Genomic DNA, 17,852 nt, shown 5'->3' with positions numbered 1-17,852 from the left:
GCGGACTCTGTGAAAAGCATAGAAAGAAGGGCAACATCAACAGTAAATCCAGGGAAATCCAGAAAGAATCTCAGAGAAGGGCAGCCTTGCTACTCCTAGAGTTTGCTTTTCCATGCCACAGAAACAACCATTTGGACGTGTCAAAGTCACGGTGTTTTCACATCTGCCTTCCCTGCCAAACGTGTCCCTGGAAGCATGAGCGCGGCCACCTCACCGCGCTGGGCTTTGCTCAGAGCGGTCCACCTCGCTTCCCAACTGTGCATGTTTTCTAGGGAGGATAGCAAGCCCCGAATAAAAACGCCACTTGGTGGTTTTTGAATGTTTGGCAACTGGAAGGCAGAGGGAGAAAGGGCTGTGTGTTTGAGCTAGTCTGCATAAAATGTCAAAGAGTTGAGATTGATGAGGTTGGGTGGGCTTTGACATGGAGAAATGACCACTGGTTTGTGTCAAAGCCTTGTTAGGAAGTGGTGGATGGGTGGTGACGGCAGCTTCTCCATTCTGGGACAAATTGGGCCCATGAAAGCTTCTCACGGTCATCCGCCGTGAGTGAGTGGAAGAAGAGATCTCCCCACCTCAGAATGAAAGTAAGTTGGGATGTGTGGAACACGTTTGTTCGCTGATCCATGTATTCATTCTACAAACGGCTCTTGGGAATGTCTACTGTGTCCCAGGCAGTGGAGCATAGTGATGAGCTCAGTTCTCACTCCCAGGAGATCGTGGGCTAATGGGGCATGCAGGCAAGTTGACAGACCTAACAAGACAGGAAAAGAACAGCCATGACTGAGTAAAGGCATTGACAGAGAGCCCAGAGGAAAGGTTCAGAGAGGCCTGGAGATGGGTACAAGTTGACCAAGTGCTGAGGAAGAGCAGAGTGGAGTGTCATGGGTTGGAAGAGCATAGTTAATTCAGTCTGGCTGAAGGGAAGGAGACATGAGGGCCATGGTAGGAGGGGAGGCAAGAGAGAGCTATGTATGTTACAAAAGGCCTTTCCTGAGTGTCTCCTGAGAGCCTGGATTTTGACCTGAAAGCAGCGAGGAGTTAAGGATGCCAAGGGGAGAAGTACCATAACCGACCTGGCATTCTAGAATGGTCCCTGTAGCAGTTGTGGGGAAACAGATTGAACGGGGTTGGGGGGCCTCTGGGAGGCTTTCTTGTCCGCTGTAGTGACCCGCGCTATTTCCGTCCTTCCTCAGGAGCAAGGTCGCCAGCTGAGAAAGACCATGCTGGAACTAGAGAAGCAAGGCCTGGAGGCCATGGAAGAAATCCTGACCGGCTCTGACCCCCTGGACCCCAGCGAAGTGGGGGATCTTTTCTATGACTGTGTTGACACTGAGATTAAGTTCTTTAAGTGAAGTAAGCATTCCGAATATTTCCCCTTCTTATTTAAATGTTCCCACCTTACTAAATTACCAGCAAAACAAACCACTCTCCTGTGTGAGTAAAATGAGACAGTTCAGATGTGTTAAAGTCACACTCTTGCATTCTGCCCGAAGCTCAGCAGTGACCCCTTCCCCTACCACGTAGCTTCCCTTCTTTTGCAATGTAACGCGTCTCCATCTGCCTGTCGTCCGACTGTATGACTGCTTGTGCACTTCCAGCCGCTCTGGTTGCCTCTCAGTGACAGTGGACACATTAGCCTTCTCGTGGAGGACGAGGGTTCATCAGGCCTCAGGAGGGGGCTGCACAGCGCTTAAGTGTGCGGGAAAAGCAAAATCTTTTGAAGTCTTATTCTTCCTTCCAGTACTGATTTCTTCCAGGTTGACAGAAGGCACAGGGCTCTTCTGTGTGTGCTTGAGGGAGTAGCTTCCAGGCTTCCCGTCCCATGAGTGAATGCCTGTCATGCAGACTGTCCCCACATGAGGGGACCAAACCACTGGCGAGGAACAAAGGGAGCCCTTCTGTGGTCCCAGCTCATCCTGATTCCCAGGATCGTACTAGAGTCTCTACACCATGCTTGTGTGCGGGCCACCTGCAGACAGCCCGTGTGTGCGGGATAGCTGGTTAGTGGAGTCAGGAGTGCCCACGGGAGAGACTCCGAGGCAGCCGCATGGTGGCATATCCCCGCATCACCACGTGGCTCTCCCTGCCCAGCGGCGTGCCCACCCCTTGGATGTGGCTTTGGGTGCAGTGATTTCGGGCCCGAGGATGGCCATCTACTTCAGGATTAATTCAGTGGCCCCAGGGCATAGTTCCACCCCACAAAGCTGTGGATTTCCCCAGCTGGCAGGGGAAAGAAAAGGAGAAACTCTTGACTGTCTAGATTTCAGCTAAAGTAGCTGGAATCTGAGCAGCGATGACATTATCTCCGCAGAGACTTGAATTAAACTGATTTGTTTCCATCGTCGCATTCACACGGAGGATTTGACTTACCACCAGAGCATAGAAGAAGAGCGTGTGAGGAGGACCAGATGGGCTCCACACTGGGAAGACAGAGGGCAAGGAGGTGACAGATGGTTGCAGAAGCATTTCGCCGTGGGGTAGCGATCCAACCCCCAGCCTTCCTGCCCAGCTCGCTCTAGCCCACAAAGCCACGTAGGAGGCAGCTGGCTCTCTCTGGCCCTTCCTGCTAGTGCTTGCAGCTGCTCTCGGAAGGTAGCTGAAGTGGGCAGGTGCGGCGTGGGGGGACTTCGCTCTGGCCATCGATACTCTCGAGCGCTGTGAGATGCTTGGGGGGCAGAGATGATGGATAGACGGGGGAGCAGGTGTAGCCACTAGTGGAAGGACAGCAGTTCCTTTACTCCGGCCTCCCCCATGCCAATGGGGCCCATTCACACTTCATCACTGGTAGGAACTGGCAAGTGGAAATACTGAGAGTGTTTTTACTCTTCAAAGTGACCTAGGGTTAGTGACTCTGCGCTGACCACGGTGCATGGTAGGCTGTGTGGGCTGGAAGGGACATGGTCCCACACACAGATGTGGGCACAGAGGGCCACGGGTCTTACCAGAACACATCTTGGGCTACCAACTTCCCTTGAAGAGTGTGGGTGTCAGAGCGCCACGAGCTTTTGGTCCAGCAGTTTTGTGAATTCTGGTTGTAAAATCGTAAACAATGAGTGGTAGATGGTGGGGAGGATGTTTGGCCTGAGAGAGTAAACACAGCCGTTCATGGTGGCTTGTGGTAGCTGAATCTCATCCAGGGCTTTCCCTGTCGATGAATGCAGGGCCTTCTCTTAGAGGGAGCAGCCACCCTCAGTGCATCTGTTTACGGATGCTAAGGCAGGGGATGGGGAGGCTTGGCGGGGGAGGAAGGGTGACAGAGGTACCTTGCCTCTCCTAAGTCCCCCTGCTTAGTGGCTATTTAAGAAGAGCCACCGTAAAATTTCACCACATGGTTTCAGTTCCACCTGTTATAGAAATACTTGATCAGATCAGAGATACCCACCGTGATTCAGGGTTTTACCAAAAGAAGTCTAGTGAGATGGCTTCCCTTATTATGGGCTAAGCAAAGGTCATGGATAACCCATCCAGACTGTGTGTTCCCTAGCCACTGTGAAGTGGGAAATACAATGGCTACTTCTGTTAGGGGACGTTTGGCCAGCATCTCAAAGTAGGGCCAACCCAAAATGAAAATTGTCTTGGCGAACACTGTACGTCACAATTGTGATGCTCCTGTCTTACCACCAGGGGGCGTGGCAGCCCGCCATGGCACAGCTTGGCAGAAGTTCAATGGGGCTGGGATGCTTCCCTCTGGCGCTGTCGGGATCTGTGTACAGTCAAACCCCCAGTAATAGTAGTAGATGAATCTTTGTGCCTTGGGGGTTGTGGGGAAAAACAAGAGAGTAAGGAGTCTGCAGATGCGCCTGGACTCACTTTTTGTGACTTTTATCTACTTAGGTCAACTGCTTAAAATATGTTGTTGAATTTTGGGCAGGTTGTTGGTGAGATGTTTCTTTTTAAATGCTCCTAACAGACTCTGCTTTTGAAAAATGCTTATCACTACGTAGATGATTTCTTGACCAGGGATTGCTTTTCTAAAGGCAGTGTGGGGAAATGAATATGCAAGATAACTATGAAAGCAATGTTTAAAGGTCGGTGTGTAAATAGCTTCCTGAAATACCATTTGTGTATCCATTAAGACTTGGATGGGGGAGCTGTGCATGCTTTGTGCAGAAAGAAGACATGGCCACGATGGAATTTTTCCCCTATCCCCATGCCCCATAACCAAACATAAGCTATTTCGTCTTGTCTAGTAGATGGGATTTACCATAGATGAAGACACCCCTTATCCCCTCGGGGGGAAAGAGGCTACAGTAAAAGTAAATTAGCAAAGCAGAATAGTACTCTTAATTCTTGGGAGGCTGGTTTGGAATTCTAGGTAGAATAAGGATGTACTTGAAATTACGGTGATTCCTTAGTGCCCAGTAACATAAGACACAGTGTTACCATTAAGAAGAGTCTTTCTTACAAGCTAACAGAGCAGGTATATGCATATTAGATATTAGCAGTGAAGTTCCTTCACTATTGGGTGAATCATTAGGTATAAAAAATAATTGCCAATCAGGCAAACCATTTCGCTCCCTAACTTACATCATCCCGCATTGGTACAGGTGTTACACCACCCTGGCTGGCCCAGCAGGGAAACCAGGTGGGACCAATGTGCCCGCTAGGAAACCATGAACTGCATTCTCAGCTAAAGAACAGTCAGGTCATTTGTAAGGGAGGTCTTCAACTGAGCTCTCAGCTATAGGAAGGAAGCACATGGAAGAACGAGGGAGGAGAGACACCCCCCCCCCCCAGATGACTATTCTTGTATGGGGGGGAGGAGTGGCGGGTCACAAGCACGTGCTATCCCAGCACCACCCTGTGCATCCCCATGGTGGTGACATTTCATCCTGCACAGTCCCAAGTCCCAGCTCTCCTCCTATGGCTTGTGTCAAGTGTGCTTTATCAGACTGACTTCAAACATTCCGAAATGTCACATGCAGATTTCTCATGGGAATGAATAGGTACATGTTTGCAATCATGTTGTGAGAAGTTAAATGTGTGAGCTGGAAAATGCTATTGGCAGGGAATAATAAAAAAAGAAAAATCTTTGTGTTTCCTGCAGTGGGAACTGACCATGTAGTCTTAACAGCCTTTTGTACAAACACCTATGAACCAGATAACTTCCCTCTCCAGTGCTTGCCCTTGGAATTGTCTCTGAATACATCAAGCATACAATAAAAGAAAAAACAAAAAACACTCAAATGAATGTCCTTGTGTTTCATGAATAAATGTGGACATCAGTCACAAAATAGAAAATGTACGAATGGGGAATATATTTTTCTGACTGGCATCTTCAGAAAACCCAGTCAGCTCAGCATTTCCAACGTGGTGTACCATTCTGTGGATAAGTCACTCTTAAAAATAAATACCAAAGCACAGTGAGAGACCACTTCACACCCATCAGAATGGTTACTATCAAAAAGCAGAAAATAACAGTGTCGGTGAGGCTGTGGAGACACTGGAGCCCTTGTACAGTGTTGGTGGGAGTGGAAAATGGTGCGGCTGATATGGAAAACGGTATGGCCGTGCCTCACAAAAGTTGAAAAGATAGAATTAGCATATAACCCAGAAATTCCGCTTCTGAGTAGATGCCCAAAAGAACCGAAAGCAAGGCCTCAGAGATGTTTGTACACCCCTGTTGATAGCAACATTATTCTCAATAGCCAAAAGGTGCAAACAACCCAAGTGTCCATTGATGTTATTCTGAGGGAAATAAGCCAGGATCCAGAAGACAAATATTGTCTGATCCCACTTACATGAGGTCCCAAGAGTAGTTAAGCTCCTAGAACCCCGGGAAGTGGAATGGTGGTTGCCAGGGGCTGGGAGAATGGGGAATGAGGAGTTGTTGTCAAGGCAGTAGAGTTTTAGTTTTGCAAGCTGGTGAAAGAATTCTGGAGCTTGGCTGCGCAATCCTGTGAAGGTACGTAACAATACTCAGCATGGTCATGATGGTGAATTTATGTCACGCATCTTATACCACAAACAGAAACCACACTAGAAACGGAAGTCCTGATTGCCAGAACATCGGTGCCATCTACGCCAAGCATCTTTATATGAAAGCCATGGCACTGCTACTAACTAACTTCACTGACGAGAAAGGCTAGCTGTTCCCACTCCCATGACCTAGAAATGCCACACTGCTTCCATGATTCGGTCTCCACGGTGACAGGCAAAAGATAACTGAGTAGTATCTTGTTCATGAAGATAGGACTTTGTCCTTGGTACAACTGACTGATGTCAAGGTCAGAGAAGACGACCGCCCCATTTACATGACCAGGAACAGCTAGCTCTTTAAACCTTATTTCCAACTCTTTTTTCAGAAACATAACATTCTCCCACAAAGCTCCACCGTGACCACACGTTTGTTTGCTGGGGCTGCTATCATCAAATACCACAGAGTGCTTGGCTCAAACCCCAGGAATGGATCGTCTCACAGTTCTGGAGGCGAGAAGTCAAAAAACAAGGTGTCTGCGAGGTTGGGTCCCTCTGAGGGCTGTGGGGAAGAATCTGTCGTACGCTTCTCCACCAGCTCCTGGTGGTTTGCTGGCCTGCAGCTTCACCCCATCTCTGTCTTCATCTTCACATAGCATCACTGTGTCTGTGACCAAATCTCCCTTCTTACAAGGACACCAGGCTGACTGGATTAGGGCCCACCCCACTGCATATGGCCTCCCCTTAACCAATTACATCTTCAACAACTTTATTCCCAAAGAAAGTTACAATCTGAGATGTGGAGTTAGGACTTCCACATACGAGTTTTTGGAAGACATAATTCAGTCTGTAACAGAGCAGCTTTGTGAAGGATGTGCAAATCCCTGGGGCCTGGTGTGAGCATTTGGAACTCACTCCTGCAAGTCATAGGTACAGCCCTGCTCATGGAGCTGCTTCCCTCACCCTCGTAGCTGCCACCTCTGCCCCGCATCACTCCATCAGCGGTTCCTAAAAGTATGGCTCCTTCACCTCCGTAGTCTGTGGCTTTGACCTTCATCACCCCCTTCATGGATTATCTTGGGCCTCTGCTTTTCTTCTCCACTCAGAATGGCCCTTTTGGTAGGGAAAGAGCTTCTCTCTACCTCTGCTAATAAGAGCGGCAGATAAAACAAATCGGGTCCTTCACTCATTAGGAGGACTACAAAAACCAGTGTGTGGCAGCGAACTTTGAAATGAGTTTCTAGATGAGACTTATTTCTGGAACGTCTATGAATTTTAATTACTGTTCTCTCCTTGCTATCCAGCAGCAGAGCCAGTCAGGGGGGTGCTCTGAGCCGCTCTGTAACAGTTGAAGTGGAATGCCAGGGTACAGCCAAGGGGAGCTGTCTGGGACTCAGCTGAAATGAGCAAACTTGTACCCTAGAGTGCGGGGTGTGCTCATCCCTGCATCTGTGGGGACCCAAGAGTGAAGGGCTTCTTTAGGGCTTATGTCACTACATCTTGACCACTATATGCTTAGGTCCATATTTGTGTCCCTGTTTTACACATGAGGAAACTGAGGCACACGCTGGTTATGTAATTTACATCCCCAAACTTGTAAGAGGCCAAATAGATTATGTTTGACTCTAAGCCAGCTGACCCAGTAGGTGAACGTCATCTCCCCTGCACCACATACCAAAGAGGCCACCTGAAAATACTAGAATGGTGATTGAGGATACTGCCCCATACAGATGTTTTGAGGGGTTCGCTAAGTTGGGGCAGGTGCTCAGTGCACTTGAGATCAAAAGCTGTTCCATTTTAACACAAATTAGAGGCATTCTATAAGCAATACTCTGCCCATTTTCTATGAATAAAACAATACAGTGTTACCTATTTTTTTTAAGAAAATGCATTTCAGACATATTTTCCCTTGGATTTCCCTCGATACCCATCAGTTTAGTTTAGCTACAAAAACCAGGAACATATTATTATTAAATATTTATTTATTTGGCAGAGTAAGAGAGCAGGAGCAGGGGGAAGAGAGGGAGAAGGTGAAGCAGACTCCCCGCTGAGCAGAGAGCCTGGATGTGGGGCTTGATCCCAGGACCCTGGGATCATGACCTGAGTGGAAGGCAGATGCGTAACCATCTGAGCCACTCAGGGGCCTCAAAACTAGGAAAACATTATACAGGTTAGTTAGAAATGTCAGCTCAGAAAAGAAAGGCCTCGTTTCAAACACAGTGTGTCACAGCTGGCATTGGGCTCTGTGTGAGTACCCTTCATGTCCCATCCTTTTTTTTTTTTTTTAAGATTTTATTTTATTTGACACAGGGAGGGGGGCAGAGGGAGAAGCAGACTCCCCACTGAGCAGGGAGACTGATGTGGGGCTCCATCCCAGGACCCTGGGATCATGACCCGAGCCGAAAGCAGACGCTTAACCGAGTCACCCAGGCGCCCCCGTGTCCCATCCTTCTTAGAAGCCCTTTTAACCCTGAAAAATGGTTGGCTTAGGTCAGTTCTCGTGACCCTCGATGGGTTTTAACGAGGACACGGGCAGAAGCATTTCCACTTATTAAAGTTTATTGGATACAAAGAAATGAGTCTGCAGAGGGCACATCAATAAATATAAAATACATATGAAACACGGGGGAGCCACAGACGACGGGGTCAGTGAGAACACTGGAGAGTGGCAAGAGCTCTGGAACTCGTTGGCTCTGCGTGAGTTTATGGTCAAGGGGCTTGAGGTCTGTCCTGCCAGCGGACGCGCTGAATTCAGTGACGGGTCTCGAGGAGAGATAGGAGGCCAGATTCCTGAGATGTCTCCCTAGCTGCAGTTTCTGGTTTCTGCCCCTCCCTCCCCTCTGTCCTTGATAGGTTTTGTTTTTAACTTCTATCCCAGGGGTGTGGAACGTGAATGCATAAACACCTCATGGGGCAGCCAGTCTCCACGGAAGGTGGACTTGCCTTTGTCTTGGGCTTTCTTCATCATGATAATTAAAACCCTTGTAATTATTTTCCTACAGCTGGGAGGGAGATGGAGCGGGTCCCGTTATAATAAAGAAATCCCGACCTTTTGGAAACCTTCCAGAACCAATAAAACCAATCAGCTATGCCCAGAGCTGCTGACCTGCAAAAAGCTGCTTTTCCAATTGGGTTAGCAGTGATAATTTGGCATGACTGATTCCCCAGAGAAGGGCACTTGACCTTGCTCAGCGGCTCCTCTCTGGAATGAGAAAGCACAACAATGTAGGATGCCATCTTAGTCTTTAGACAACAGCAAAGTGTACGCAGTCACGTTTGCCCAAACCCTCCTAACCGGCTACCTGTTCTGGATGGTTTGGTCTGGGCACGGTGTCCTTCAGGTCTGAGCACATGAGTGGGTTGTTCCAAAGGACACTTGTTTTTCCACCGCTCTTTCCGCACCCGCCCCCCCCTTTTCCTTTAATCTGCACCTATTTTGAGCACAGACCTGGGGTCAGTCTGTTTCATTCTATTTTATCTCCTTCCCTTCTTACAGCTTCCTCCAAGGACGGGGGGCATCTGGGGTTAGGTGCAAGCAAACACACACTTCCACTTCCTTGCCAGCTCCAGAAAAAGGGTGTGAGAACAGCAGCCAGAGCCGTTCCCGACCAGTTCCATATTCCGGGGTGGCTGGCCTTGGGCACTTCTCCCCGACAGAGAAGTGCGCCCCCCACAGGGCAGGGGGAGCTCTCAGACCCATCAGGCCCTCTTTAGTTTGGAAGGGAGCTGCGTTTGCCGGGCGGGGGCTGCCAGGCTTCCTAAGCACAGGAGTGAGGCACCAGGTCAGTGAGGCAGATACTTGGCCAAGAGGCTTCTATCTACACGTCCTCATGTCCTAGTTTCCGTGAAAATCCCACTCTTGGGGAGAACAAACAAACAACCATCTCTGAGATAGAATATGCAATTGACTATAGTAATGAGTTATATAGGTTTCTAACTTGCAGAAAAAAAAAATACCTAAGTCTCATGAATCTCGCCTTACCCTAGAAGCCAGGAAGGAGTTGGGAACTTAGGCGGACATGAGGAAAGCCAGGGGCACGTGGGAACCGGGGGCACTGTAAACAGGAAGGGCGTTGGCTACTTGTAGGAGCTTTCTGTTACAAAAGGGCCCTGTGCTTGGCATCGGAGGGGCCAAGCCCACTCTTGCCTTCCTTTTGGGTCATATTTACATGAGGCAGAAAAAAAAAAAATCCCTGTACTACAAAACGGAAGCGAGACATGGCATCTCGTTCCCCGAAGGCTGTGTGGCCTTATCTGGGCGTGGGGACACACTGCTCTCTCTGAGCTGCAGTGTTTATAAGGCATTACTGGGTTTGATTTTGCAGTGTGTGTGTGAGGAGAATATAGAATCATGTCGATAAGAAGCTGCTGTGGGGACTATGACTTTGGGACTACTTGCAAACGAGGAAATCTTCTAAAGATGGTTCAGAATCTAGGAAGGGCCAGCCCACACGCATTATTTACAGTCATGGAATGGACACCACGGGGTGGGGACAGGGTGCTATCGGTGTGATGGATGAATGCCAAGATGCATCCTTGGAAAATGGAGAAACATAATACGGGTGTGGTTTTTTAAAATTATGCAAATAAGAGCTGTCATACTGATTTAAAGCCTGTGCAAACCACGTATTTACAATAAATAAATGCTCCACTCAGAGCTTGCATGTTAAATGAATTGCAACTTAAGTATGGTGAGGCCAGACACGTTCTCCTGGGGAAGCCCATCTGGCGATGTGGACCCCCAGGCGGCTCACAGGACATTGGCTTCCTCTGTCTTCTCACCGGAGTGTCTTTAGTGATAACTGTGGAAAGACAGGAACATTACCAGGGGGATCTGGAAGACTACACACACACACACACACACACACACACACACACCCCTGTGCGGCTGGGCACCACAGCCTTCCTGCATTCATATGAGGCTGCCAGGGTCTAAGGGTCCCGTCAGATGCAAGGGGCTGATTTTGACCCAGGGGTTTTGGGTGGGAAAGGGATGAAATGGGACAAAGAGTTGATGGCGTCTCAAGACGTACCGCCATCTTGGAAATAGACATAAGACCAAACACCAGCATGTGACAGAAACTCAAGAAAAACTAAGAACTTGCTGGAGATCCCAAGACAAGGCAAAGGTAAAGACAAAGGGCCCCAGGCCTTCAGATTTCCAGCCCAGGACTCCCACCCATGCACAGATCACTTGGGTCTCTCTGTCGTAGAAGAAGAGTGCCCCCTGGGGGGCAGTTTATCATGTCTAGAACCCTGTGAGCTTTCTGGGCGACTGCTTTTTGTCTCGCTGACGTGACTACTACCTCCCAGAGCGGATGCCTGTTAATTCTGTATATAGTCTCCCTGTTTTCTTTTGCCCTGTGCTTATCTATTTCTCCCTTAACTGCAATCAGACGGCCGTTTTGAGCCTTTGATCGTCTGCATGATTATCACAGTTCTTAGCTCAGCTGTGGTTAGAAAAGGTGGTGCTCGTCCTCCTGCAAGGAACTCATCCCCATGTCCAGGGCCTTGTTCCCTTCTCACATCCCTTGCTGTGCTGTTCCAGGGGGCTGCAGGAGGACCCAGCTGAATGGCAGGCCACCCCCTTTGCCACATAGAACTCTGAAACAGGAGGAGGCCAGGGTACAACTAAGGGCCTTTATTTATTTTTTAAAAAGATTTTATTTATTTATTTGACAGAGATCACAAGTAGACAGAGAGGCAGGCAGAGAGAGGAGGAAGCAGGCTTCCCTGCCAAGCAGAGAGCCCAATGCAGGGCTCGGTCCCAGGACTCTGGGATCATGACCTGAGTGGAAGGCAGAGGCTTTAACCCACTGAGCCACCCAGGCGCCCCAACTAAGGGCCTTTAAAGATGAGATCCTGTCGTGAGCAGATGTCATCTCGGCCTGGGGTTAGGAGACCGTCTGTCCAAGCTGCCTTGTGTGAGAAGGAGGACATTTTTTCCAAGACTGTCTTATCCCACAAGAACCCGTCTGGTTCCCCTCCCAGCTTCCTCTAGCCACCAGGACTTGAATCGTGACTACATTTGGCCAAAGGAAATGATCGCGTTGATGGGAGAAAAACCCCCACGGGGGCCGTGAGATACCCTGTATTCCATAGACAAGACAGAACCCTGACTCATGCTTGGTGCACATTGCAGAGTAGTATCTGATCCAGCCTCCCCAGCCACTGTGACCAGGGAAGAGGAAGCGGCGAGGGAGTGGGGTGACCCCTAAAGTAGGGCTCCAAAGGGCTTCTGGGTGGCCAGCCTTGCTTCTGGAGGTGGGGGGCTTCCCCAGAAGCCTCTTCAGAGTTTTCCCTCTTCAGAGTTTGAAACTGTACGCATTTCACTCTAGCTGGAAACAAAGGTACACCAAAGGGCTTTCCCCAAGGACAAAAGAATCTGAGCAAAGTATGTAAAGCTTTAGGGACAAAGCACACTCTCTCAGCATTTCTGGGCTCCCTGAGAAGAACTCCTGCTGTTACGTTCAGAGACCTGAGGAGGTGTTACCTGAGAATTTCTGCCTTTGATGTCATCTGAGCTCTGCCCTGTGGCCTCCGTGGGCAGCCAGGGACCAGGCGTGCGGCCTGAAAGAAACAGGAAGGATCTCAGCTGTCTATTGGCCCAGGAACCACTGCGTGCTTCGCTGAGAAACTCAGACTCTGCTGGCGCTCAGAGCAACAGCAGAGGGACGGAGGGTACCAGGAGCCGGTCAGCCTGAAACCTCCAGGCTCCTCCCCGCCCTAGGCTGAGTGTTTCCACCCACTGCTTCCATGGCCCAGCCTGGATGCAAAAGCATCTCATCCAGTCTGCTGGAAGGGGAACAGGTTGTCGCCTACATGCACGTGACAGCTTCTTAGCTCAGAACAAGCCACCATTTCCAGAATCGCTCATTTGGCCAGTACGCACTGTGTGCCAAGCACTGTGTGCCAAGCACCGTGCTAGGGTTGGTTAAAAAAGGGAATAAAAGGTAATTATATGCTGAATAAATCATGCTTTCTTCTAGGAGCTTGGATTTTTTCTTGAGCTCATTCTCTAAAATGTATTTTGCTTAAATGTCACACAAGTTACATTTAAATATATTCTCATAATGAAGGGGTCAAAGAATATAGAGGGAGACAATAGGGAATAAAACACCCGAGCAACCCCAAATGCCTCTTCTTTGCCTAATCCCTGTTTCTATCCCAGAGTCCCCACTACTCGAAGCTTGCTGTTTATCCCTCAGAGCAGCCTGAGTGACCCCAGCTGCGGCCTCCCGGCACACGGATGCCCCTCTGCCCCGGTGCTGAGCACAGCAGCCAGATACGAAAGCCTTCTCTGAACTGCGAGGCTTAGAGAAGAAAGTCTGTGCCAGGACTGAAGGCGCAGAGGCCTGAGGGCCAAGCTGGCTTCCAGGTTTATTTTTTCTCATTTGTCAACCAAGCCAGTCTGTGCCTTTATCCAGGCCCAGAGATACTCCATATCAGAGAAAAAGAAATCCATTCTGCAGCCGACCAGCGGGAGGACAGACACTGCAGAACCTGGAGAAGGACTGGAGAGGATTCCCAGATGTGGCTGGCCGCTCGAGCCGGGTCGGAGAGCCAGCCTTGCAGCGCGATGCCTGGCCTAGGGAGGTGGGTTAGAACAGACTGGACTCCTAGGAGAAGCAGATCTGACCGGCAGCTCTGGGCCAGCATGGTCTCTCCAAGCTAAGGGCTACGTGGCACCGGGTGGAGAGGAAGCAAGCTGGGGTGCACAGAGCACTGGACACGGAGCAGAGAACTTTAGCCCGAGCCCCAGCTTTTTTTGAATCTAAATTCAATTAACAAATATACAGTACATCATTAGCATCTGACAGATTGTCCAATAATTCATCAGTTGCATATAACTGCGAGTGCCCAGTGCTCATCACATCCCATGCCCTCCTTAATGCCCATCACGCTGTTGCTCCACCACCCCCCAACGTCCCCTTCTGCAGCCCTTGGTTTGTTTCCCAGAGTCCAGAGTCTCTCATGGTTTATCTTCCTCTCTGATTTCTTCCCATACAGTTTTCCCTCCCTTCCCTTATGATCTACACTATTCCTTGTATTTCACATATGAGGGAAACCATATGATAATGGTCTTTCTCTGATTGACTTACTTCACTTAGTATAACACCCACCGGAGCTCCAGCTTCGCCACCAGCTGTGACCAGGGGCGGCCATCCTATTTCTGCCCCGGTTGCTTCAGCTGTATATGAAAGAACTGGGCGGGTGGGGACAACCTTCCGTTCTAACCCTGGGGGCCTCTCACAGTCTCTAACCAAAGGAAATGACAGGTTTCACTGCAAATGATAATTCTAGCATCTGCCAGACCTAGATGTTAGAAGGTGCATATCTGGCCTTTCCTCTCCTCCCCGACTGTCATGTCTTAGTTGAGGCTGGTATGAGCCTTGCTCACCACTCCTTCCAGACCACATCCCGCTTGTACAGAACTCAGCAGGGTCACCCCGTGTACCAGAGGGCCACGTTTCTCCTCCACAAGTACTCAGACCAGGCGCTGGCCAGAGTCTCCCTCCTAATAATTTGGAAATTTTAGAATTTTAAAATTAGTTTTAATGATTATTAAAAGTAATATGTATTTGTTACAGAAAACTTGGACAAAATCGTGAAGCCTAAGGAAAATTAAAATCACCCATTCTTCTATCATTGAGCTCACTTCAATGGATGAGCTTCTAGCCTCTTTTCTATTTGGTCAACGTCTCTCCCTTTCCCTTTCCATATAGATTTGCAAAGTCATTTCCTTGTTTAAATTAAATTTTAGTTCTATTTTATGTACTTTTAGTGTGCTGGGTGTTTTGCTTTTACTTCTCAAAGTTGTGTTTGCATTTTCTCATGTCACTGAATATTCAACAACACTCCTTGGGATGCATGGGATTCTATCCTGTGGCTCTCAATGTATTTAACCCCATTGTTGGAGATCTGTGCTGTTTTCCAGTTTTTTTATTCTGTAAATGGTTTTGCAATGTATGTATGTTTGGAGAGTCTCATCAATTTTCTTTTTAGAGAGAGAGCACATGCTTGTGCATGAGCTGGGGGGTGGGCAGAGGGAGAGGGAGAGAAGCAATCCCAAGCAGGCTGAGTGCAAATCTCAGATCAAAGATCCTGACTTGAACCAAAACCAAAAGCCAGACACTCAACTGACTGAGCCACCCAGGCACCCCGACTTTCTTGTCTATTAATTCAACAAATATTTATCAAGTGTCTGTGTGTCTGGCCCCATTCTGGGAGCTGGCGATAGACCCCAGTGCATAAAAATTGATTTCATCCCTTCCCTTCTGGGTCTTACCTGGTACTGGGGGAAACACACAGGACACAGGTGAATATATAATATGTCAGGAAGTGATAAATGCTTTGAGGAAAGTGAGAAAGCAGAGTGTAGAGAACAGAAGTCATGTGGCAGGAAGGGCTGCTACTCAATAAAGACTGGTCAGAGTAGAACTTTCCGATAAAATGCCATCAGACCAAAGACCCACAGGACACAGCGAGTGAGTCTAATGGACATCTGGGGAAAGTGTCCCACAGAAGGAACAGCAAGTGCAAAGAGCCCAGAGCCCAGAGGTGGGAGTGTGTTCGGAATGTTTTACAAGGTGTAGGTGGTCTGTGCTGTTGGGGCAAAAGGAGGTTTTGTAGGGAGTGGGGCTGGGTGTGTGGGCACTTCAGGTGGGTCTTAGGAGCCATGGGGTTGGATTTCTAATTGACATCCCCTTTCGTCGTCAAAGAATATTCCATCGCATAGCTGTACCTTTTGTTTATCCATTCATCAGTGGATGGACACTGGATGTTTCTACCTTCTGGCTATTGCCAAGAGTGCTGCTGGGAATATCTGTGCGTGAACTCTTGTTTGAACCCCGTTTTCAATCCTTCTGGGTGTATACCCAGGAGCGGAATTGCTGGATCCTATGGTAATTCTACAATTGACTTACTGAGGAATATAACACATTTTTAAAACAACTAAAAAATTAGGTAAAATCATCCTATCAAAGAAAGAAAACCACTAATATGGGCAGGGTGGAGACAGTGAAGAGGACAAGTGGAAAAGCCATGCACGAGGGTGTTTGTGTGCTGTGTGCGGGTGTCAGGAGCAGAGAGAGAAAGTGAGCAAGCGGTTGGAGACGAAGCCAGAGCTGCTACGAGACAGCATGAGAACACACTCATCCCACAGAACCAACACCGTCTCCCAGATCACGAACTCCAGTCTCGGGGAACCAGGTCAGTGGGGAGCAGGAGGAAAACTGTGCGAAGAAATGGAATCAGACAGGCATGAACTGTATCAGACTCATACTAATAGAATTACCAAGGTTCTACCCTACGGTTCACAGGGAGGGCAGGAACATGCCAGTGTAATGGTGCTCGGAAGCCAAAGGAGGATTTCCAGTCGGCCAATGCTGCATTATTCTAAAGCTGTATTTTATTTCTGAAATCGCAAATACTCTTCCTGGTCTGTAGGATGTCAGTTCACTTAGCAGGTTTTCTTTTTCTTTACGTTTCTTTAAACTGCATTTTCCTGAGCATCCAGTTATTTTTGTGTGTATATAGCCCTAATGTGGCCATTTCTCTGTGATGAGAGGAAGTACAGATGGTCAGCTGCGCCCTCCTGGTGAGCTGTACGAGGCACAGCCTTGTTTCCATTCCCAGGGAAGGGACCAGGCACCATGGGCTCAAAAAGCAGCAAACTATTGAATTTACCACATCTGAAGGTTGAAGGACTGCCAAGCACAGTACTGAGAAAGAAGTGAGATTTTGGAGAATCTGCTTTTCTGGAATGGTTTAGTGCCAAGATTAGCAAAATAGGGCAAGCAGACCAAATCTAGAAGGCTCCTGTTTTTTGGTTTTTGTTTTTTTAAAAGATTTTATTTATTTATTTGACAGACAGAGATCACGAGTAGGCAGAGAGGCAGGCAGGGGGGGGGGGAAGCAGGCTCCCTGCTGAGCAGAGAGCCCGATGGAGCTCAATCCCAGGACTCTGGGATCATGACCTGAGCTGGAGGCAGAGGCTGTAACCCACTGAGCCACCCAGGTACCCTGAAGCACCTGTTTTTTGTAAATAAAGTTTTACTGGAAGACAGCCATGCCCATTCATTTTTGTATCATCAATGGCAACTTTCTGGTCAAAACAGCGCAACCAAATAGTTGTGACTGAGACCAAATGGCCCACAGAGCTTCAAATTATGTCGTTTCTGGCCTCTGGTTTAGGGTCATGGTCAGTAACCAAAAAGCCTCCAGGGGCCAGTTGTCACATTCACTGTCTGGGTGTAGCAGAGAACGGTGGGATTTGTGGCATGAACATGGCCAGTTAACAAACACCTGCTTGGGGAAAGGAATGAGCCTTGCAGGAGTGTGACCATATGGAGTCTGTCTCTGGCCCTCCGTCTCATGCTGCTCCTCTCTCCTTCCTCTCTGTCTCTTAGTTCACAGCAGCAGTGTTTGCACATTATTTTAAAAGCACACAAGGTCACTTCTCTCTAAGTGTACAATCCCAGCAGAAAAAGACCTGCCCAGGCTGATTTCAAGAGGATCTGTGAGCTGAGCAGGGAGCAGGTGCACGCTCCCTGATCTGCCTGCAGGGGGATGAACCCTGGAGGAGGGACGTCGCCAAAGTCTGGTTCATGGTCTTGGGCTATCCCAGGACCCAGACGATCTTCCATGCTAGTCCACAGATGTCTGAGACCGGGGGCCTGACTCCCGTTGGAGCGTGGGAATCAGCTTTCCTTATTACTCCATGCTGTTGTCTCTGTCCGCTCTTGCCAGCCCCTGCCCAACTGCGTTGGCTCAGCACTGGACCAGAACTAATAGGCAGCTTCGCTGTGTGCTCAACACTTTCCACTTTGCTTTCCTTTGCTTCCTGTTTTCCTAAAGTACTTGCTTCCCTGCCCTTTGGGGCCTGAGGGTTACGCCAGCCTCTGCCTCTTCCACTCTTAGGGGGACTAAGGAGG

The 17,852-nt window shown here is 48.8% G+C and overlaps 2 protein-coding genes across 7 annotated transcripts in view; one reads left to right on the top strand and one right to left on the bottom strand.

Moving 5' to 3' along the window:
- SCRN1 (secernin 1) overlaps positions 1 to 5,187 on the top strand; it is a 61,374-nt gene extending 56,187 nt beyond the window's left edge. For all 3 annotated transcript variants that reach the window (XM_059171467.1, XM_059171466.1, XM_059171465.1), the window contains one exon: positions 1,194 to 5,187. In XM_059171467.1, the coding sequence (XP_059027450.1) occupies positions 1,194 to 1,352 (159 nt within the window). In that variant the 3' untranslated portion in view covers positions 1,353 to 5,187. The remainder of the gene's footprint in view (positions 1 to 1,193) is intronic.
- Positions 5,188 to 8,457: 3,270 nt separating this feature from the next.
- Positions 8,458 to 17,852, bottom strand: part of WIPF3 (WAS/WASL interacting protein family member 3) — a 76,696-nt gene continuing 67,301 nt past the window's right edge. For 2 of the 4 annotated variants that reach the window (XM_059171460.1, XM_059171459.1), the window contains exon 8: positions 8,458 to 10,718. In XM_059171460.1, the coding sequence (XP_059027443.1) occupies positions 10,513 to 10,718 (206 nt within the window). In that variant the 3' untranslated portion in view covers positions 8,458 to 10,512. Of the gene's footprint in view, positions 10,719 to 10,786; positions 11,836 to 12,409; positions 12,487 to 17,852 lie in introns of those variants that run through there. The other 2 variants (XM_059171462.1, XM_059171461.1) reach the window with 2 other exon arrangements.

Source organism: Mustela lutreola, chromosome 4 (assembly GCF_030435805.1).
Source record: "Mustela lutreola isolate mMusLut2 chromosome 4, mMusLut2.pri, whole genome shotgun sequence".
NCBI classification, from domain to species: Eukaryota; Metazoa; Chordata; class Mammalia; order Carnivora; family Mustelidae; genus Mustela; species Mustela lutreola.
Note: the sequence above shows the minus strand (reverse complement) of the source record. Positions and strands in the feature narration are given on the sequence as shown.